This window comes from Carcharodon carcharias, chromosome 14 (genome assembly GCF_017639515.1).
Source record: "Carcharodon carcharias isolate sCarCar2 chromosome 14, sCarCar2.pri, whole genome shotgun sequence".
NCBI lineage: Eukaryota > Metazoa > Chordata > Chondrichthyes > Lamniformes > Lamnidae > Carcharodon > Carcharodon carcharias.
The window spans coordinates 84,623,898-84,647,916 of record NC_054480.1 but is presented as its reverse complement, the minus strand read 5'-3'; the positions used below and the strand labels follow the sequence as shown (position 1 = coordinate 84,647,916).

General features: G+C 46.5%; 1 protein-coding gene across 1 annotated transcript; it reads right to left on the bottom strand.

Annotated features, from left to right (window-relative positions):
- Positions 1-741: 741 nt before the first annotated feature.
- LOC121287550 (probable tubulin polyglutamylase TTLL9) lies at positions 742-23,812 on the bottom strand. The gene is made up of 5 exons (XM_041205482.1): positions 23,756-23,812; positions 21,838-22,034; positions 8,279-8,392; positions 4,719-4,837; positions 742-1,009 (listed from the first exon to the last, which is right to left on the bottom strand). The coding sequence occupies exons 1-5, from the start codon at positions 23,810-23,812 to the stop codon at positions 942-944; spliced, it is 555 nt and encodes a 184-aa protein (XP_041061416.1). The 3' UTR covers positions 742-941.
- Positions 23,813-24,019: the final 207 nt, after the last annotated feature.

Sequence of the window (24,019 nt, the reverse complement as noted above, 5' to 3'; positions counted from 1 at the left end):
CAACAGATTGTGGTGATTGGCTACCTAGGACTTGGGTGCAATCTGAGGTCCTGGGGTCCATCAAAATGCCTCAACACGTAGCTTTTGTGGGCCTCGTCTGTTCCATCGCTTGTGGAGCTGGTCAGAGTGAGCACTGTGCAACTCTGACCAAAACTGGGATTCAGAGTCTGATTCGTGTTGCTTGACTCAATCCTCACATTAAAAGGTGTTGATTGCCTGAAACAGGCATTAAGTGGGGCACATAGTCAGAGGCCCCTTTCAAAACCTCGAGTGTTAATGAGGTGGGAAGGCCACCCACTCCATTCTGAGGCTGTTATACTGTTCCATTAACACCAGACAAGGGCAGTGAGAACAAGGCAATGCCAAAGTGTGCCATGAAATGTAACCGGTCTAAGATGTGCCCAGGTGTGTGTTACAGTTTAGGTACAAGCTGACTCCTGGACACAATACTGCCCTCCCTCCACAAACAGCGAGTGCCCCACATTCCTGGAAGAAACCTTGCTTTGTTTCCCAGTTACATTCTGCAGCTGAAGCTTCCATGTGATCCTCTTTGGACAATTTTATTTCTTTTTCCAATATGTTCAGGCTTAAGTGATCATCTATTCTTATCCCAGGAAAGGCCATACTGAGTGTTTCCAATCAGCTAACACTTTGCAGTGAGCAACAGCAACAATCTGGGGAAATTGCAGTGAAATGGAACTTAGTTGCCTGCAGAAAATATATATAGCATATGGCTCTTCATCATCTTTCAGAGATTAGATATACTTTTGCAGTGTGATGCAGGGTAGGGTACAGACTGGTAAACAGGGACATATGAACACTTGCAGACAGGCTGCCCTGGCCTGTATTCCAGTTCAGGTACAGGTTGCTACCCCATGTGGGACAGGGGCTACCACAATGTATGGATTCTTCATCAGTTCCTACAACACTGCTCACTGCTGCTATTTCTTCTGTGTAATCAGGGGTTTAAAGAGATGCCACAACTGCTTCTTCCTGTCATTGATGCAACCTGTAAATAAAACACAACCAAATGAGAAATAGGTTGGAGTCATCAACAAGGGACAGTTATTGAGGAGAAACAGGAGCTGTCAGAATTAATGGACATAAAAGAGAGAGTTGCCTGATAATTCAGTTGTCAAGGTATCATGTGACTGAGCCAGCAGAGCAGAAAGTCCCAATTTCAATTCCCAGTCTGTTCGTCAGACCCAGCATGGTTGTAGGAGGACCCTTTAAGGGCAATATTGGCGTCTTTCTGCTCCAATTTCTTGTGTAGGTAATCAAGGGTAATCTCAGTCATGACTATTCTCAAACCTAATCATTTCCCAGTGACCCCTGTATCTTTGGAAATTGAGAAATGACAGAAGCATCATAGAACATGATAAAAACAAAAAAACTGCGGATGCTGGAAATCCAAAACAAAAACAGAATTACCTGGAAAAACTCAGCAGGTCTGGCAGCATCGGCGGAAAAGAAAAGAGTTGACGTTTCGAGCCCTCATGACCCTTCAACAGAACTTGAGTTCGAGTCCAAGAAAGTTGAAATATAAGCTGGTTTAAGGTGTGTGGGGGGGGCGGAGAGAGAGAGAGAGAGAGAGAAGTGGAGGGGGGGGTTGTGGTTGTAGGGACAAACAAGCAGTGATAGAAGCAGATCATCAAAAGATGTCAACAACAATAGAACAAAAGAACACATAGGTGTTAAAGTTGGTGATATTATCTAAACGAATGTGCTAATTAAGAATGGATGGTAGGGCACTCAAGGTATAGCTCTAGTGGGGGTGGGGAGAGCATAAAAGATTTTAAAATATTTAAAAATAATGGAAATAGGTGGGAAAAGAAAAATCTATACAATTTATTGGAAAAAAAAGGAAGGGGGAAACAGAAAGGGGGTGGGGATGGAGGAGGGAGCTCACGACCTAAAGTTGTTGAACTCAATATTCAGTCCGGAAGGCTGTAAAGTGCCTAGTTGGAAGATGAGGTGTTGTTCCTCCAGTTTGCGTTGGGCTTCACTGGAACAATGCAGCAAGCCAAGGACAGACATGTGGGCACGAGAGCAGGGTGGAGTGTTAAAATGACAAGCGACAGGGAGGTTTGGGTCATTCTTGCGGACAGACCGCAGGTGTTCTGCAAAGCGGTCGCCCAGTTTACATTTGGTCTCTCCAATGTAGAGGAGACCACATTGGGAGCAACGAATGCAGTAGACTAAGTTGGGGGAAATGCAAGTGAAATGCTGCTTCACTTGAAAGGAGTGTTTGGGCCCTTGGACAGTGAGGAGAGAGGAAGTGAAGGGGCAGGTGTTGCATCTTTTGCATGGGCATGGGGTGGTGCTATAGGAGGGGGTTGAGGAGTAGGGGGTGATGGAGGAGTGGACCAGGGTGATGCCTTCTACAGCCAAAATGGCTGCCAATAGTCATTGTGTAGATAAAACACGAGGAATGGACATGAGCCATTCACCCAGTGGCCCAGTGAGAAAACCTTGAGGTGAAAGGATAGTAAATGAAAAAGGAGAACTCAGAAGGAGATAGTGAGATGGGATTCTGGAATAGAACCAGATTGTAGGATTTGAAGAAGGGCTGATGATCTCTCAGTTGGAGAAGGAATCCAAGGTTATGAGTTATAGATTATTTAGAAGGGGATGGCAGCTTAGAATGGCATTCAGTGAAATCCTCATTTGGAAAGCCAGACACAATGAGCCGAATAGCCTTCTTCTGCGCTTTAACAATTCTGTGATTCACTATGGATTATTGTTTGCAGAGTGGTAAGGAGGATTGTCCTATTAACCTGGAATTCTTCACACATTGAATTTTAGATTTAAAATGGGGAGGTGCGAATTAATGATTTGGGTGGTAAAAGTAGTTGATTCTGTGGGAGATAAAAAGTTACAAATAAACAACTCTGGTTGGCCATCTCTAATACAAAATAATCCAAACTAACACTTGAGGATTGTTATATACAAAGAGGTTAGTATAAAACGGACAGTTTAAACAATGAAGAGATGGAAGAGTGTGTGAGAATAAGAAAGTTATTTTATTGGGAGACTTCAATCAACCTGATTTAATTATACAAAGCAGTTTAGAATACGAGTTGCTAAATGTAACGAACAATTGTTTCATGACTCGGTGCATTAGGCAAACTTAACCCAAACAAGCTTAACACTTTGAAGTTACACAAAGCTGGAAAACCTGATGCATTGTAGATGTTAGGAGATGTTCACATCCCAGAGCCAGGTTCTGGAGAGTTTTGTCTGCAATAACCACAATCTGCTTGGTGCTCCCAGGGCTGGAGTGGTCAGCCTTAGTGAGTGACTGGCCTCATATCTGAATTTCTAGGAGGGAAACGTTTAATGGGAGATGTATTAGAGAACGGAAAGATGGAGGGGAGAGTGGGAGAGGAGACTCCAATATCTGGTGGGAGAGAGTGGGCTTCTGTAATAAAGGGGACCAAGACTAATAATCAGTAGAGTGGCAGGAGCTGTTATCCCTGGAGCTCTTCAACAGTGCCTTGCCCTAAAGAGAGATGACATGGAAAGACAAAGTGGTTGCAACCGCGAAGATGTGCAATGCACTGGGGCAATGCAGGAGTATCAGTCGAGGATCTGCAATTCATTGGTGCAATCCAAGAGCCTCAGGCAAAAATGTGCTAGAGTAATGCAGAGAAGAAAGTGGGTAAAGAACGGCATTCCAGTTGCAGGATTAGTGGATTTGATTATTCGGTTTACAGGTAGAAATCTGTGCAAACCATAGCCAGAAAAGCAAGTGATGAATCGTCTCTCAGATGCATAGGTCATGAACATGAATGCTGTTAATATTGTGCTATTACAGTAATAAACTCTGTACCCTCTCAATGCTGTTAATACTGTGCTATTACAGTAACACACTCCTTACCCTCTCAATGTTGTTAGTATTGTGCCAAGTATTGCAGTAATAAATGCCCTCCCCTCTCAATGCTGTGCTATCATAGTAATAAACTCCCTCCCCTCTCAATGCTGTTAATGCTGTGCTATTACAATAATAAACTCCCTACCCTCACACTGTTGTTAATACAGTGCCATAACAGTAATAAACTCCCTACCCTTTCAATGCTGTTAATATTGTGCTATTACGGTAACAATTTCCCTACTCTCTCAATGTTGTTAATATTGTTCTATGCATTGTAGTAATAAACTCCCTACCCATTCAAAGCTGTTCATACTCCTTTACTTTTCATTTTTGTATCGTACTAAGCTGTCTCAACTTCCAAAGTTTCCTGGGATTGAAAATTCTCTGGATCATGCCGCAGTCTGCAATTTATAAGTTGCTGAACAATCTACAGTAATACACCCTGTGTCACCCAGTGAAACCCTTGGAAGATTGCCATATTTCTGGGCACAGGTTTGCACTTTACAATCTCCTGGTGCAGTATTTTCTCTAACCCTGCTGTGTCAGGATGATCTCTGGATCTCTATTGCTGTATTCACCTGCCCATGGGCAACACTCTTTGAGGTAAAAGCTGCACTGATGTTAAGCTCTGGTCTGTGCTCTGTATCTGAGTTGATTCTAAAATCCTTAACCCCTCTCCTGCCGCAACTGTGGTCCCTCAAGTTTCGGCTAACATGATGTGAATCAGCATGATATTTCAACCAATTCAATGATGGAAAGGAAAGCTATTTATGTGCCTTCTACAATGCAAAATAAAATAAAACAGCAATAATAAGAGGAAGAAAGAATACCATTGTGCTATTACCCAAGTGAGTGTTAGCAATGAGATTGATGCCTCCATCGAAGTTCCCATCGTCACTATAAACCGGGCCATCATTCCATATGAGGTCAAATCCTCCAATCTGTTTCTCCTTCCCGGATAGTCTGTCATGTCAAGTATATGGCACGTTAATAAAGAACAAAGGTTCTCCTTCATGAGAAACATCTTGGGCGATACGTTCCATCACGAGTTCACTAACACTTCCATCTTGTCCTTTAGGGTTTTTATTGTATTGTCTTTTTCCCCTGCTTCCCCTCTGTCATCATTCCTGACAGAATTAGCTAACAAAGCCTCTACACCATTGGTTTCACTTGAGAGTCAATGAGTATGTTGGGGATTCTGTGGCTAGGACTTGTGCCATGTAGTACACATTTCTCAGGTGCTACAAAGCCTACTAAGGTCTCAAAATAGCAGTCAGGAAGCAGACACAAACTTCCACTACATTGGTAGAGGAGATAGCACCTTTGTCAGTGTGACTCAGCAGCTGCTTTCAAGACAATCTTCAAGGTATTTGTTCCACTCCACTGCGACCCCACTGACATACGAACGTAAGAGCAGGAGAAGGTCATTCAGCCATTCGAGTCCGCTCTGCCATTCAATACAATCATGGTTGATCATCCACTTCAATGCCTTTTTCCCACACTATCTCCATTTCCCTTTACATCATTGGTATTTAGAAATCTGTTAATCTCTATTTTAAACATACTCAGTGACTGAGCTCCCATGGCCCTCTGGGGTAGAGAATTCCAAAGATTCAGAACCCTCTAAGTGAAGAAATTTCTCCTCATCTCGCCCTAAGTGTCTTCCTCCTTATTTTGAAATTGTGTCCCCTGGTTCTAGGCTCCCCAGCCAGGAGAAACATCTTACCTGCATCTACCTTGTCTATTCCTTTAAGTATTTTGTAGGTTTCAATTAGATCAGCTCTCATTCTTCGAAACTCAGTTTCCCCAATCTCTCTTCATAAGATAGTCCTGCCATCCCTGGAACAAGTCTGGTGAACCTTCGTTGCACTCCCTCTATGGCAATAATATCCTTTCTGAGGTAAGGGGACCAAAACTGCATTGTACTCCAGGTGCAGTCTAACCAAACTTCTATACAATTGAAGCAAGATTTCACTATTCCTGTACTCAAATCCTGTTGTGATAACATCATACTGTTAACCTTCCTAATTACCCGCTGCACCTGCATGCTAGCTTTCAGAGACTTATTGATGAGGACATCCAGGGCCCTTTGTACATCTACACTTTCTAATCTCACCATTTAAGAAATACTCTGCACATGTGTCCCTCCAACCATTTTTCCACATTATATTCCATCTGCCATGTTCTTGCCCACTCACTAAGTCTGTCCAAATCCTCCTGTAGCCACTTTGCACCTTCCTCACAAACACATATTCCCACCTAGCTTTGTGTCATTTATTTGTGAACTCGGGAATATTACATTTGGTCCCCACATCCAAATCATTGACATACATTCTGAATGGCTGGGACCCAAGTACTGATCCTTGCAGTACGCACTAGTCACAGCCTGCCAACATGAGAATGACCTATTTATTCCTAATCTCTGTTTTCTGCCTGTTAACCAATACATAAACCCACCAGTATATCACCTCCTATCCCATGTGCTTGAATTTTGCTAATCAACCTCCTGTGAGGGACTTTATCAAAAGCCTTCTGAAAATCCAGTCCACCTACGTCCACTACTTGCCTGATCAATTCTGTTTGTAACATCATCAAAAAACTCCAACAGGTTCGTCAAACATGATTTCCCATTCGCTAATCCATGCTGACTGTGCCCAATCAGATCATTATTATCCAAGTATCCAATTATCACATCCTTTAGAATAGGTTCTAACACTTTACCTACTACTGGTGTAAGGCTAACAAATCTGTAGTTCCCTGTATTCTCTCTCCCTCCCTTTTTAAATAGTGGCGTGACATTTTCTACCATCCAACCTGGAGGAACCATTCCAGAGGAACTCAGCCCCATGGGTCTCACCAAGACTCTGGTCACTGCTGATTTAAGTGTTGCTCAAGGCCCACAATGCCGGCCTGGAGTGCCTTTTGCCATGGCATATGGGAAGGAGCTCTCCATTGCAAAATTGAGAAACTGGCCAGGACATCTGATGCACATTGGAGTCTATTAAAACCTGCTGGGTTTGGCAACAATATTGATCTTAATGGATGAGGTGGAATCTATGGAACTGCTACAGGGTACAATGCGGCCCCTGTGAAGGAGCTAATGTCTTTTTCATGCCATAATTAGTCTTATTTAGAGATTGACAAAGGCTGTGCAGGTGTTTGGTCGGGAGTCTCAGGGTCCCTATATCCATTTTGCTTGAAAGCCAGGAGCCAGACCTGATCCCTCAAACCAGTTCCTTTGACAGCAGCCTCCAAATCCATGACCACTGCCACCTAGAATGACAAGGGCAGCAGATAGATGGCAACACCACCATCTGGAAATTCCCCTCCCAGCCACACACCATCCTGACTTGGAAATATATCGCCGTTCCTTCACTGTCGCTGGATCAAAATACTGGAACTCCCTCGCTAACAGCACTGTGGGTGTAATAATACCACATGGACTGCAGCTGTTCATGAAGGCAGCTCACCACCACCTTCTCAAGGGCAACTAGAGATGGGAAATAATTGCTGGCCTAATTAGCGATGCAAACATCCTATGAATGAGTTAAAGAAAAGGCCTGCTTAGTGTTAATGATCCACGATTGGGAGGCTCAATCCCTTACTCCCATTTAGGAAGCTGAATATGTTTGGGGTATTTTCATGTCATTTTATAGTGTTGTATTCAACTCAGTGCCTTCCATAATCTCAAGTACTGTGTACCAATTAGTTACCTTCAGGACGTTATCAGTTTACACATTTGTTTATTTGTACATTGGGAAAGGCTTCAGAACAGTCTCTGACTGATAACACTTCCTTACCATTTCTCAACAATTACTGTTAATTCCTGTTCCGACATTACATACCACAGGATTGATGTAATAGTTTCTGACAATCCTGTGCAGTACTAAGAGAGCTAAATTGTTGGAAAGCCCCACCTTCCAGCTCAGCTGGATGTTAAAAAATTGCTCCTTTTCTTGAAGATTTTCAGGGATTTTCCTGTTGGCTGGGCCCACCTCCCTCCCTCAGCCAATCACCAAAAAACAGTGAAATGTTTATTAGTGGGAGACATAGTGGTATTGTCACTAAACTGCCAATCCAGAGGCCAAGGCTAATGGTCTGGGAACATGGATTCAAATCCTACAATGGCAGCTGTGGAATTTGAACTCAATTAATAAATCTGGAGTATAAAGCTAGCCTCAGTAATGGTGACCTTGAAACTATCATTCGATCGTTGGGAAGAAAATCTGCCATTCTTACCTGGTCTGGCCTACATGTGACTCCAGACCCACAGCAATATGGTTGACTCTTAAATGGCCACAACCCTGCTGCTGCATTTGACTACAAAACAACTTCGCAAGACAGCCATTCATTTAGGGTGATCTGAGGACTTGGGAGAACCAATATAAATACAAGGTCACTCACCTTCCTTCCATGTCTACAACATGCACTGTGTCCTCCAACAAACGGCATTTCAGCTCATAATCTTCCGGGCTGCTGGCTATCAGTGAAGGAGAAGCATTGACCTCCAAAAGCCACCTAACAAAACAGAAAGACACTAAATATATTTGTAGGATGACATGGGGAGGATATGTATGCAACAAGAGAGAAATTGGCAGACCAGAGCAGGGCAAGGGAACACAAGAGTAATAAGGGCAGGGTGTGACAGCACAAATCCCATGATACTCAGCTGGTGATTTTCTAGTGCCATAGGACAGGGTTATCACAGGTACTGATCACTGGCCAGAAGAAACAAACCCTCACAGGCAGTCTATTCAGGCTGATGCTGCATCAGAAGGATAGTCATTCTAACCCTTCCTAGCAAACACAGGGGGATTTTAGATTGTGGGATTGGGGGGGGGGAGGGGGGCCTCAATAGGTCTAAAGACGGGCAGGCTAGCAGGCACCTTGCCCACCCACCGTATTATGGGGAACAGGTCAGGGTGGCAGAAGGTTGATGGGTTAGCCCCCACCCCAACAAAAACACACCCTGCGAGGGGCAGTCAAATCCAGAACATAATTACAATAAAATTGACATGTGCTGAACAAACTTATACAAACATAATCTTCAACATTCAGCTTCTCATTCACCAATGCAAAAATCATTTTAACACGTTTCAACAATTCTTAGCTAACACTTTAGAAATATTAAAATGAAAGCAAAATAATGTGGATGCTGCAAACCTGAAACAAAAACAGAAAATGCTGGAAAATCTCAGCAAGTCTGGCAGCATCTGTGGAGAGAGAAACAGAGTTAACATTTCATGTCCATATGACTCCTTCTTCAGAGCTAACGAGAAATAGAAATGTGATGGATTTTATACTGTTAAAGAGCAGGTGGAGCAGTGCAGCAAGATAGAAGGTCAGGGATAGATGGGAGCTCAGGAGAGATTGGCAAAGATGTTCCGGACACAGGGAAAAGTGAGTGTTAATGGTAGTATTAAAGACTAAAGAAGGTGCTGATCGTGGCATAAAGGTAAGAAAACAGAATGTGTTAATAGCAGAACAAGCACTCTGTGAAAGCACAACATAGGTACAAGTGACAGATGGCCCTATTGGGGAGCTGGGGGTTGGGTAAAAAAGGAGTTTAAAAAATGAATAGATAAAAATTAAATAAAAAGTTAAAATTGAAATTTAAAAAATGGAAAGGAAAAGGGGATGAAGATAGAGGAGAGAGTTCATGATCTGAAGTTGTTGAACTTGATGTTAAGTCCGAAGGCTGTAAAGTGCCTAGTCGGAAGATGGAGTGCTATTCCTCCAGTTTGTATTGGGCTTCACGGGAACACTGCAGCAGGCCAAGGACGGACATGTGGGCATGACAGCAGGATAGGGTGTTGAAATGGCAAGCAACAGGAAGATCTGGGTCATCCTTGCAGACTGAGTGAAGATGCTCCGCAAAGCGGTCCCCCTGTCTGCGTTTGGTCTCCCCGATGTAGAGGAGAACACTTTGGGATCAGCGAATGCAGTAGACCAAATTGAAGGAGGTGCAAGTGAAGTGCTGCTTCACCTGAAAGGAGTGTTTGGGTTCTTGGACAGTGAGGAGGGAGGAGGTAAAGGGGCAGGTGTTGCACCTTCTGAATTGCATGGGAAGGTGCTGTGGGAAGGGGATGAGGAGCTGGGGATGATGGAGGAGTAGACCAGGGTGTCACAGAGGGTCTTAACGGAATGCTGATGGTGGGCACTGTAGTTGGTGGTGGCAGAAATGGCGGAGGATGATCCTTTGAGTGCGGAGGCTGGTGGAGTGAGAAGTGAGGACAAGGGGACCCTATCATGGCTCTGGGAGGGAGGGCAAGGGGTGAGGGCAGAGGCACAGGAGATAGATTTGACATTGTTGAGGGCCCTGTCTATCGCAGTGGGGGGAACCCTCAGTTAAGGAAAAAGGAAGACTTGTGAGAAGTGCCATTCTGGAAGGTAGCATCATCAGAACAGATGTGACAGAGGTGAATGAACTGAGAAAATGGGATGGAGTTCTTACAGGCAGCAGGGTGTGAGGAGTCGAGGTAGCTGTGGGAATCAGTGAGTTTGTAATGAATATTGGTAGACAGTCTATCACCAGAAATGGAGACAGAAAGGTCAAGAAAGGGGAGGGAAGAGTTGGAAATGGACCATATGAAGGTGAGAAAGGGGTGGACATTGGAAGCAAAATCGATATATTTTTCAAGGTCCAGGTGAGAGCATGAAGTGGTACTGATACAGTCATCGATGTACTGAAAAAAGAGTTGTGGGAGGGGGCTTGAGTAGGAATGGAACAAGGGATATTCCATATACCCCACAAAAAGATAGGCATAACTGGGGCCCATGCAGGTATCCATAGCCACATCTTTTATTTGGAGGAAGTGAAATAAGTTAAAGGAGAAATTGTTCAGTGAGAGAACAAGTTTAGCCAGGCGAAGGAGAGTGGCGGTGGATGAGGTTTGTTTGGGCTTCTGTTCTAGGAAGAAGCGGAGAGCCCTCAGACTGTCCTGGTGAGGGATGGAGGTGTAGAGGTACTGGATATCCATGGTGAAGAGGAGGCAGATAGGGCCAGAAAACTAGAAATTGTTGATAATGATGTAGGGCATCAGAGGAAGTGTGAATGTAGGTGGGAAGAGACTGGACAAAGGGAGAGAGAATGGAGTCAAGACAGAAATAAATGTGTTTTGTGGGGCAGGAACAGGCTGACACAAAGGGTCTACCAGGGCAGTCCTGTTTGTGGATTTTGGAAAGTAGGTAGAAGCAGCTTTTGCAGGATTGGGAGACTATGAGGTTGGAAGCTGTGGAACGAAGATCTCCAGAGGAGATGAGGTCAGTGACAGTCATGGAAACAATGGCTTGATGTCCAGTACTGGGGTCATGGTCCAGAAGGAGGTAGGAAGAAATGTCTGAGTGTTGGCGCTCAGTCTCGGTAAGGTAGAGGTCAGTACATACGAACAAGGAGCAGGAGTAGGCCATTCAGCCCCTTGAGCCTGCTCCACCATTAAATAAGATCATGGCTGTCCTAATAGTAACCTGAAATCTGAACCCACCTACCCCCGATAATCTGTCACCCCCTTTCTAACCAAGAATCTATCCACTTCTGCCTTAAAAATATTCAAAGAATCTGCTGCAATCTTTTCAGGAAGAGAGTTCCAAAGACTCATGACTCTCTGAGTGAAAAATTTTTGCCTCATCTGTTTTAAATGAGCGACACCTTATTTTTAAACAGTGACCCCTAGCTCTAGATTCTCCCACAAGAGGAAACATCCTCTCCACATCCACCCAGTCAAGACCCCTCAGGACCTTAGATGTTTCAATCAAGTCATTTCTTACTCTTCTGAACTCCAGCGGATACAAGCCTGGTCTGTCCAACCTATCTTCATAAGACAACCCACCCATTCCAGGTATTAGTTTGATAAACCTTCTCTGAACTGCTTCTAACACATTTACATCCTTCTTTAAATAAGGTGACCATAACTGTACACAGTACTCCAAAAGTGGTCTCACTAGTGCCTTCTACAACTGAAGCATAACCTCCCTACTTATGTATTCAATTGTCCTCGTAATAAATGATAATATTCTATTAGCTTTCTTAATTACTTGCTGTACCTGCATGAGCGATTCATGCACTAAGACACCCAGATCCCTCTGCATCTCAGAGCTCTGCAATCTCCCACCACTTACTTAATATGCTTCTTTTTTATTATTCTTCCTGTCAAAATAGACAATTTCACACTTTCTCACATTATACTCTATTTGCCAGGTCTTTGTCCACTCACTTAACCTATCGATATATTTTGCCTTCGTCTTCTTCACAACTTACTTTCCTACCTATATTTGTGTCGTCAGCAAATTTGGCAACCATCCCTTCACCCAAGTCATTTATATAAATTCTAAACAGTTGAAGTCCCAGCACTGATCCCTGTGCCATGCCACTAGTTACAGCTTGCCAACCTGAAAAAGACCCACTTATGCCAACTCTCTGCTTCCCGTTAGCCAGCCAATCTTCAACCATACCAATATGTTAAAAACAAAAAAACTGCGGATGCTGGAAATCCAAAACAAAAACAGAATTACCTGGAAAAACTCAGCAGGTCTGGCAGCATCGGCGGAGAAGAAAAGAGTTGACGTTTCGAGTCCTCATGACCCTTCGACAGAACTTGAGTTCGAGTCCAGGAAAGAGTTGAAATATAAGCTGGTTTAAGGTGTGTGTGTGGGGGGCGGAGAGATAGAGAGACAGAGAGGTGGAGGGGGGGGTGTGGTTGTAGGGACAAACAAGCAGTGATAGAAGCAGATCATCAAAAGATGTCAACGACAATAGTACAATAGAACACATAGGTGTTAAAGTTAAAGTTGGTGATATTATCTAAACGAATGTGCTAATTAAGAATGGATGGTAGGGCACTCAAGGTATAGCTCTAGTGGGGTTTTTTTTATAATGGAAATAGGTGGGAAAAGGAAAATCTTTATAATTTATTGGAAAAAAAAAGGAAGGGGGAAACAGAAAGGGGGTGGGGATGGGGGAGGGAGCTCACGACCTAAAGTTGTTGAATTCAATATTCAGTCCGGAAGGCTGTAAAGTCCCTAGTCGGAAGATGAGGTGTTGTTCTTCCCGTTTGCGTTGGGCTTCACTGGAACAATGCAGCAAGCCAAGGACAGACATGTGGGCAAGAGAGCAGGGTGGAGTGTTAAAATGGCAAGCGACAGGGAGGTTTGGGTCATTCTTGCGGACAGACCGCAGGTGTTCTGCAAAGCGGTCGCCCAGTTTACGTTTGGTCTCTCCAATGTAGAGGAGACCACATTGGGAGCAACGAATGCAGTAGACTAAGTTGGGGGAAATGCAAGTGAAATGCTGCTTCACTTGAAAGGAGTGTTTGGGTCCTTGGACGGTGAGGAGAGAGGAAGTGAAGGGGCAGGTGTTGCATCTTTTGCATGGGCATGGGGTTGTGCCATAGGAGGGGGTTGAGGAGTAGGGGGTGATGGAGGAGTGGACCAGGGTGTCCCGGAGGGAGCGATCCCTACGGAATGCCGATTAGGGGGGTGAAGGGAAGATGTGTTTGGTGGTGGCATCATGCTGGAGTTGGCGGAAATGGCGGAGGATGATCCTTTGAATGCGGAGGCTGGTGGGATGATAAGTGAGGACAAGGGGGACCCTATCATGTTTCTGGGAGGGAGTAGAAGGCGTGAGTGCGGATGCGCGGGAGATGGGCCGGACACGGTTGAGGGCCCTGTCAACGACTGTGGGTGGAAAACCTCGGTTAAGGAAGAAGGAGGACATGTCAGAGGAACTGTTTTTGAATGTAGCATCATCGGAACAGATGCGACAGAGGCGAAGGAACTGAGAGAATGGGATGGAGTCCTTACAGGAAGCGGGGTGTGAGGAGCTGTAGTCGAGATAGCTGTGGGAGTCGGTGGGTTTGTAATGGATATTGGTGGACAGTCTATCACCAGAGATTAAGACAGAGAGGTCAACGAAGGGAAGGGAAGTGTCAGAGATGGACCACGTGAAAATGATGGAGGGGTGGAGATCTCCTTTCTCAGTGACTGTCTCCGTCTCCGACTTACCCCACGTGGATTTCAACTGAAATTCCACCCCTCATGTTTCGAACCCACCCAGGATTACAGGTATCTCCTGGACATAAAACGTTTCTCGGACTGCTGTTCCCGTCACATTCTGAAATCCACTCTCAGTGCCATGCGCCGCCATATGAACACACTCGACCTCTCCCTCCAGCAGCACCGCCGTACCCTTTTTCAAAGCTGCGCGTGCCCCCAGTTTCATTTTATCCTTCGGCTCATCCGACGCCTCAACAAGAAACTTTTTCTCTTTCTCTCAAGTGCTAAGGAACGCAAGCTCCAACAACTCATCGACACCAACACCCATCTAGGACCCTCCACCCCTGCCTGTCCCTCCGTCCCCACCCTTTCTTCCAGTCCCAACCCCAGCCGTGTATTCACTATACCCCCTGACCTTCCCCTCTCCGATGCTGAATGTTCAGTGCTCAGCAAAGGACTTAGTTTCATACCCTTACGCCCTCACCTCAATGAATTTCGGGCTCGGCATGATACTGAACTCTTCTTCTGCCGTCTTCGTCTCCAGGCTCACTTCTTTGGGCTGGAGTCCTCTCCCAGTTCAACGGATCCTTTTACCCATCTCCAATATTCTCCCTCCACCTGGACCCCTCCCTCTGGATTCTTACCTTCTCTCGATCTTTTCATTGAGAACTGTCGGCGCGACATTAGTCGTCTCAATTTCTCTGCTCCTCTCACCCATTCTAACCTGTCTCTCTCTGAACTTACTGCACTCCATTCTCTCAGGTCCAACCCTGACATTGTCATCAAACCTGCTGACAAGGGTGGTGCTGTTGTTGTCTGGCGCACTGACCTCTACCTCGCGGAGGCTGAGCGTCAACTCGCAGACACATCCTCCTACCTCTCCCTGGACCATGACCCCACCACTGAACATCAAGCCACTGTTTCCAGGACTGTCACTGACCTCATCTCCTCTGGGGATCTCCCTCCCACAGCTTCCAACCTGATAGTCGCCCAACCTCGGACGGCCTGCTTCTATCTCCTACCCAAAATCCACAAACAGAACTGCCCCGGTAGACCGATCATCTCAGCTTGCTCCTGCCCCACAGAACTCATTTCTCGTTATCTTGACTCCCTTCTCTCTCCCCTTGTCCAGTCCCTTCCCACCTACATCCGTGATTCCTCTGACACCTTACGTCACATCAACAATTTCCAGTTCCCTGGCCCCTACCGCTTCCTCTTCACCATGGACGTCCAATCCCTCTACACCTCCATCCCCCACCAGGATGGTCTGAGGGCCCTTAGCTTCTTCCTCGAACAGAGGCCCAAACAATCCCCATCCACCACTACTCTCCTCCGTCAGGCTAAACTTGTTCTCACGCTGAACAATTTCTCCTTCACCTCCTCTCACTTCCTCCAAATAAAAGGTGTGGCTATGGGTACCCGCATGGGCCCCAGCTATGCCTGTCTCTTTATGGGGTATGTGGAACATTCCTTGTTGCAGTCCTACTCCGGCCCCCTTCCACAACTCTTTCTCCGGTACATCGATGATTACTTCGGTGCCGCTTCATGCTCTCGTCAGGACTTGGAAAAATGTATTAATTTTGCTTCCAATCTCCACCCCGCCATCATTTTCACGTGGTCCATCTCTGACACTTCCCTTCCCTTCCTTGACCTCTCTGTCTCAATCTCTGGTGATAGACTGTCCACCAATATCCATTACAAACCCACCGACTCCCACAGCTATCTCGACTACAGCTCCTCACACCCCGCTTCCTGTAAGGACTCCATCCCATTCTCTCAGTTCCTTCGCCTCCGTCGCATCTGTTCCGATGATGCTACATTCAAAAACAGTTCCTCTGACATGTCCTCCTTCTTCCTTAACCGAGGTTTTCCACCCACCGTCGTAGACAGGGCCCTCAACCCTGTCCGGCCCATCTCCCGCGCATCCGCATTCACGCCTTCTCCTCCCTCCCAGAAACATGATAGGGTCCCCCTTGTCCTCACTTATCATCCCACCAGCCTCCGCATTCAAAGGATCATCCTCCGCCATTTCCGCCAACTCCAGCATGATGCCACCACCAAACACATCTTCCCTTCACCCCCCTAATCGGCATTCCGTAGGGATCGCTCCTCCGGGACACCCTGGTCCACTCCTCCATCACCCCCTACTCCTCAACCCCCTCCTATGGCACAACCCCATGCCCATGCAAAAGATGCAACACCTGCCCCTTCACTTCCTCTCTCCTCACCGTCCAAGGACCCAAACACTCCTTTCAAGTGAAGCAGCATTTCACTTGCATTTCCCCCAACTTAGTCTACTGCATTCGTTGCTCCCAATGTGGTCTCCTCTACATTGGAGAGACCAAACGTAAACTGGGCGACCGCTTTGCAGAACACCTGCGGTCTGTCCGCAAGAATGACCCAAACCTCCCTGTCGCTTGCCATTTTAACACTCCACCCTGCTCTCTTGCCCACATGTCTGTCCTTGGCTTGCTGCATTGTTCCAGTGAAGCCCAACGCAAACTGGAGGAACAACACCTCATCTTCCGACTAGGGACTTTACAGCCTTCCGGACTGAATATTGAATTCAACAACTTTAGGTCGTGAGCTCCCTCCCCCATCCCCACCCCCATTGGATTCGCCCAGATCTCCGGTTTCCTACAGGTGCAGGGTACAATTGACTGCACTCAAATGGTGCTCAGGTCTCTGTTGCTACACTCGGTGGACTACATCAAACACAAGGGCTTCCATTTGCTGAATGTGCAGCTAGTGTTCGGTCACCAGAAATGCATCTTGCAGGTGTGCACATGGTTTCCAGGGAGTGTGCACAACGCCTACAGCCTCATACAGATCCCTGCAGTCTTGCAGGGTCCACAGAGGCTGCAGGGTTGGCTCCTCGGAGACAAGGGTTCCTGTAGAGGCCATGGCTGATGACACCCGTGTGGCAGCCTCAGAGTGCAGCAGAGCGACACTATAATGAGGCTCATGCGGCAACTCGCAACTTGGTGGAGCAGACCATCGGGATGCTGAAGATGAGGTTCCAGTGCCTGGATCGGTCTAGTGGAGCCCTGCAATACAGTCCGCAGAGGGTGTGACGCATCGTCGTCATCTGCTGTGCCCTTCACAACCTGGCGCTGCAATGGGGAGAGGAGCTGCCTGAGGAAGAGGTGGAGGAGTTGCATGTCTCCTCTGATGAGGAGGATGCCAATGGGGATGAGGGTGAGGTCGTCCTCGGTGGCGATGATGACAGGGAGAAGACTCTAGCACTGGCCAGATGAGGCATGCATGCTTGGGAGGCCCTCATAGTTGCCAGATTTGTGGAGGACCATGACAATATGCAGTGAGGTGACCCCATACTTCTCACAGCGCAGTTGTAAAAGTTTGACTCCAGTCTGGCTTATGGCAGTGCAAATACCCTCTGTCAGAATGCTCCTGTCATGGAGATGCAGTGGACGCCCTAACAGTCACTCGATAGCAGGAGGATGATGATGAGATGCAGTGAGCACACTCCATAAATCTTCACACAGCCTCTGAGAATGTCTGACTCCTGTCTGGCCAAGGGCAGATTGCTGGCGCTTTGTGATCAGGGTCATATCATGGAAACTTTAGAAGCATCTGATCCTCCATGGAGAAATTCTTGGAAGTTTACTGACAATAGTGAACAGTATGTACTAGTGATTAACACCCATGCCCAGACCGTGAGGCTAATTCTCCTCAATTTTCCTAACTCTGCTGCTGCGTCTTGGTACTCCCCGGACATCTACAGCAGAGGTAGAGGCAGCCTGCTGGCTGTGATGCCCTGTCTGTGGTGACTTTGGCAGGTGTCCTCTGGACGGCCAAGGCTTTGAGGGCCCTGGCCTGCTTTCGGGGTCCTGCTGTGTGGCAGTGATACCCACCTTGGCCTATGGAGCTGGAGCTGCTGAGGTTACAGGCAGAGGGGAATCAGATGGGCCAGTCACCCCCAGAGTCGCCTGGGAGGATGGCCCCAGAACGTGCACCTGCTGATCCTCCTCCCTGTGGGTTCTAGGGGGTTTCTGGCTGACTCCATGAGGAGGAGCGGTACCGGGCACCCCTCTTGCGTTGACACTGTTGGAGGCCAACTTTGGCGTCAGCGATGGAGTTGAGTCCGTGCAGCAGCGCACTAGCAACGTCCAGGACCAAGGTCTCCATGGCGGCTGCCATCCTATCAGTGTTGACCTCAGTGTGTTGCAATGCCGGCGCTATCACTTCAGCCTGAAGACGGACAGACTCCTCCATCGTGCCTTGCAATCCGAGGAGTGCAGCGGACATCCCTTCCTGATGTTCCTGAGCTTGTCTTTGCAGCTCCAGCAACTGTGACATGACCGGGTCCAGAGGCTTGTCATCTGACTCAGCCTCAGCAACGGTCAGGCCTCCAGCAGTCCTCTGAGTGCTGGGGTCCTGGAAGGTCCCTGCCTCCATCTGCTATGGATCAGAAAGTGCAATGTGCTCACCAGATTGTGATCCTGGAATACTCTAAAGCTAGGTCCTACTGAGATGTCTCTGCACTGGTGGAGGGTGTGGGTGAGCGCTGTGATGGGTCTTCAGGAAGGGTGCCTCCAGATTCCTCTTCAGAGGTTTCTTCGGGGCTCGATTGGAGGCCCTGGGTCATGGACTCTGTCGGCTGTTTCCCAGATGTGCCTGTGAAAGCAAGGAGAGATAATTAGTGCATGACAGTGGTCTGTGAAAGAGGACACATCACTCACAGCATGGTTGTCAGATGGATGTTGCACTGGTGGACCCTCACTTGGTAGAGCAGCGCCGACCTCACTACCAGCACAGGACCGGTCCCGGTCAACACTGGCCAGCTGGAAGGCTCTGTTTTCAAAGTCCGTGAGGACCATGATTTTGAGTATTCCGCCACTGGTCTGCGACCTCTCTCTCTTCTTGTGTGCCAGCTTGTCCTGCATGGATAGAGATGGAGAGAGTGTAAGCAGGATGCCTGCCGGGCCAGATGATAAGTGTTCCTGGCCTGTGTGGGTGGTGAGTGGTCCCATGGATGGGATGAGGACAATGACAATGATAGTGAGTGGGAGAGAGCGAATGGTGATGTCCCTTGAACTGACAGTGAGCGAGGGCCCCGTGGATGTGTGATGGGTTTATGAGTTGAGAGCGATGAGAAGGGTGACTTATTCTGGCAAAACAGAGATCATTCATTCTCTTGCAGCTCTGGGTGGCTGTCCTCTTCTGAAGGGAGTTGGCACTCCCATGCCTCCCAGGTTGGGTTAGTGATATTGCTATCTATCCTACAGTCAGAGTGGGAGTAGAGGATATCCCGGCGGGCCTTCATGGCATCCAAAAGGTGCTTGAGGAATGCGTCGCTGAACCTGGGGGCTGCAGTCTTCTTCAGTTTCGGGGCCATATCTTCTGTGCAGCACTGGCAGTCTGGAAGCACTGAGATGTGTGCTTGGGGCTGAACTTTAAATAAGGCGCCTGGCATGATGCAGCGGCGGGGTGATGGCAGGCATGCGAATGAGAGCCCACCCACCATAGAAATGGTGTGTTTCCTGGAGTGAATAAATAATGAGGTGGATTTGAGATGATACGGCGTGAAAACCCACCATTGCGGCCGGTGGGTGAAACTTTTTTTGCCCACCCGCTACAGTACTTAGTGTAAATCTAGAAAAATTCCACCTATGGAGTGGGATTTGAACTTAAAACCCTGTAACTCAGAGACAGGAGTGGTATCAACTGAGCCACATTTGACTGTCAATTTATTACTCTTATTTCTTCATTCTTTTCATAGGATATGGATATCGCTGGGAAGGCCAGCATTTGTGGTAGAGAATTCCACAGAAATAGTTTCTCCTCATCTCAGTCCTAAATGACCTACCCTGTATCCTGAGACTATGACCCTTTGTTCTAGACACCCCCCCAGCCAAAGGAAACACCATCCCTGCATCCAGTCTGTCCAGCCTTGTCAGAATTTTATACGTTTCAATGAGATCCCCTATCATTCTACTAAACTCCAGTGAATACAGACCTAGTCAACCCAATCTCTCCTCATACAACAATCCTGCCATCCCAGGAATCAGTCTGGTGAACCTTTGATGCACTCCCTCAAGGCAAATATATCCTAAGGTAAGGAGATCAAAACTGCACACAATGCTCCAGGTGTGGTCTCACCAAGGCCCTGTACAGCTGCAGTAAGACATCCTTGCTCCTGTGCTCAAGTCCTCTCACATTGAAGGACAACATACCCTTTGCACTCTTAACTGCTTGCTGCACCTGCTTGCTTGCTTTCAGTGATTGGTATACAAGGACACCCAGGTCCCTTTGTACATCAACACTTCCCAATCTATCACCATTTAAATAATACTCTGCCATTCTGTTTTTCCTACCAAAGCGAATAATTTCACACATCCACATTATACTGCATCTGCCATGTATTTGCCCACTCAATCAATCTGTCTAAATCGCCTTGAAGCCTCTTAACCTCCTCCTCACCACTCATATTCCCACCAAATTTCATGTCGTCAGCAAACTTGGAAATATAGCATTTGGTTCCCTCATCCAAATCATTGATATATCTTGTGAATAGCTGGGGCCCAAGCACTGATCCCTGCAGTACCCCGCTAGTCACCACCTGGCACTCTGAAAAAGACCCATTTATTTCTACTCTCTGTCTCCTGTCTGCTAAACAATTCTCAATCCATGCCATTATATTACCCCCAATCCCATGTGCTTTGATTTTGCACACTAACCTCTTATGTGGGACTTTAGCAAAGGCTTTCTGAAAATTCAAATACACCACATCCACTAGTTCTCCCTTATCTATTCTGCTAGTTACATCCTCAAAAAACTCCAGTAGGTTTGTCAAACACGATTCACCTCTCATAAATCCATATTGACTTTGTCTAATCCCATTGGTATGTTTTAAGCGTCCTGTTATTGCTTCCTTTATAATAGACTCTGGCATTGTCCCTACTTCCAGTGTTGAGCTAACAGGTCTGTAATTACCTGTTTTTGCCTCCCTCCTTTTTTAAATTGTAGGGTTATATGTTACACCCTCTTATCTGCTGTGACTGTTCCAGAATCTACAGAATTTTGGAAGATCACAACCATTTCCATGACCACATTCTTTAGTACCATGAGATGTAGATTATCGGGTCCTGGGGATTTTTTGGCTTTCAGTCCCATTAATTTCTCCAGCACTATTTTTTTTTTAGCCGTACTAATTTCCTTCAATTCCTCCTTCTCACCAGGCCCTTGGTTCCTTAGCATTTCTGTGAAGTTATTTGTCTTCCTCTGTGAAGATAGAACTAAAGTAGTTGTTTAATTGCTCTGCCATTTCCTTATTTTTTATTATAAATTCTCCTGTTTCAGATTATAAGGGACCCACATTGGTCTTCACTGTGAAGATAGAACTAAAGTAGTTGTTTAATTGCTCTGCCATTTCCTTATTTTCTATTATAAATTCTCCTGTTTCAGATTATAAGGGACCCACACTGGTCTTCACTAATCTTTTTCTTCTTACATACTTGTCGAAACTTTTACAGTCTGCTTTTATGTTCCTTGCAAGTTTACTCTCATACTCTATTTTACCTCTTAATCAATCTCTTGGTCCTCCTTTGCTGAATTCTAAACTGCTCCCAAAACCTCAGGCTTGCTACTTTTTCTAGCAACTTTATATGACTCCTCTTTGGATCTAATACTCGAACTAATTTATTTCATTAGCTATGGTTGGGCCACTTTTCCTTTTTTATATTTATATTCCAGAGTTAATTAATTGAATGTAAATTTCACCAGCTGCAGTAATGGGATTTGAACCCGTGTCCCTACAGCATTAGTCTGAGCCTCAGGATTACTCGTCCAGTGGCATTATCACTACACCACCATCTCCCCACTAACAGATCATAATCTAATAGTCGACATACAACATCTACAGGTACACGCATACATACAACATATATAGGTAATGACACACACACACACACACACACAATCTGTTTCAGTTCAACACTCCGTGTCCTCACGGTTTCAGGTTCTTGTCAATCAGAATGTCGTATCCATACAGTTCAAAGCAGTGCTTGTCATTAATGATCACTGTTTGGACACTCTGCAAACTTTTGATGAAGATATTGTCCATGTCTTTGAAGAGCATTTCCACTGCCTCAGTGCCATGTTTTGCTGTCAGATACTGTCGCAGTTGTTGCATCAACCACTTGCAGCCCTAGAGGAGAGTAGAGTATTACTGTGTGTCACAGTATATTGCAGTTTCTTGTAATACATCACAGCTACTCACAGTAGGTTACACAGTCTCAATAATCAGGATATTTTGGATGGTGGTGTTTCTCTTCCCGCCAACCGAGGAGTTGGCAGCAAACAAATCCCCGCCCATACTGGCTGCCTGGCAGCCATTTAATACTCCAATGAGCTGGAGGAGGGATTTCAGACCCTCAGTCAGGAGGAAGTACCATCTCAGAGAGCTGCTGACCAATCTGATTGGCTGGCAACCCTCTCGACTTTGCAACGTCTGAAGATGCAGTGGATAGGTCTGGGACTGCAAGTAGTTAGTCCCCACAGCCCACCTCCCAGGAGTCCAGAATAAGGTTAAGTTTTGAGGTCACAGGGTAGAAAGGGGAGGTGAGGTCTAGGGATTGGACAGAGGGGAATGGGGGTGTTAGAGGCTCGAAGGGGTCAAGCCTTTTAGGGGGAGCACCTGATATTAAAAGGAGGCTGCTGATGGAGGAATCTCCCCTGCCCCATTTCCCCACCCAGGCCTGAGGGGGGTTAATTTTCAGGTTTCCCCCTTGCCCCTCAAGTCCTCCCGCCAGTATGAAAATTGAGACTGGATGGGAAACAGCCCTTTAGTGGTCAATAATTGGTTACATAGTGGCCTCAGTTGAGGCGAGGGTGGGCCAACCGGTCTAGGAATCACCCATCCAAGTGTAAAATTGCGGGGAGGTTGGAGCGGGCAGGAGCCCGGTGGAAGGTCATCCAAAAAATTTCACAGTCATGTCAACATACAAACCCACCAGCAGAGGATTTTAAAATTTGCCCAATTTGTCTCTGTATATCGCAACGTCTCAATGTCATGGTCATAAAGTTTCACAGCACAGAAACAGGCCCTTTGGCCTGTTGTGGAGCGCCTATCTATTCTAATCCATTTTCCAGCACTTGGCCCATAGCCCTGTATGCTATGGCATTTCAAGTGCTCATCTAAATACTTCTTAAATGTTATGAGGGTTCCTGCCTCTATCACCCCCTCAGGCAGTGTGTTCCAGACTCCAACCACACTTTGGTTAAAAAAAACTTTCTCAAATCCCCTCTAAACCTCCTGCCCACTATCTTAAATCGATGCCCCCTGGTTATTGATCCCTCTGCTAAGGGGAAAGGTTTCTTCTTATCTACCCTATCTCTGCCCCTGATAATTTTGTACACCTCTATCAGGTCCCCCCTCAGCCTTCCCTGCTCTAAGGAAAACAGCCCTATCCTATCCATGATCTCTTCATAGCTGAAACACTCCAGCCCAGTCAACATCCTGGTGAATCTTCTCTGCACCTTCTCCAGCGCAATCACATCCTTCTTATAGTGCGGCGACCAGAACGGCACACAGTGCTCCAGCTGTGGTCTAACTAGCATTTTATACCGCTCCAACATAATCTCCCTGCCTCGGCTAATAAAGGCAAGTATCCCATATGCCTTCTTAACCACCTTATCTACCTTTGCCGCTGCCTTCAGAGATCTATGGACATGTACACCAAGGTCCCTCTGATCCTTTGTACTTCCTAGGGTCCTATCATTCATTGTGTATTCCCTTGCTGTGTTAGTCCTCCAAAAGTGCATCACTTCACACTTTTCAGGATTAAATTCCATTTGCCACTGCTCTGCCCATCTTACCAGTCCACCTACATCATCCTGTAATCTAAGGCTTTCCTCCTTAGTATTTACGACACCACCAATTTTCGTGTCACCTGTGAACTTATTGATCATACCTCCTATATTCATGTCTAAATCATTAATACACTACAAACAGCAAGGGTCCCAGCACCAATCACTGCGGTACACCACTTGTCACAGGCTTCCAGTCACAAAAACAACCTTCAGCTATCACCCTCTGCCTCCTACCACTAAGCCAATTTTGAATCCAATTTGCCAAATTGCCCTGGATTCCATGGGCTCTTATCTTCCTGACCATTCTCCCATGCGGGACCT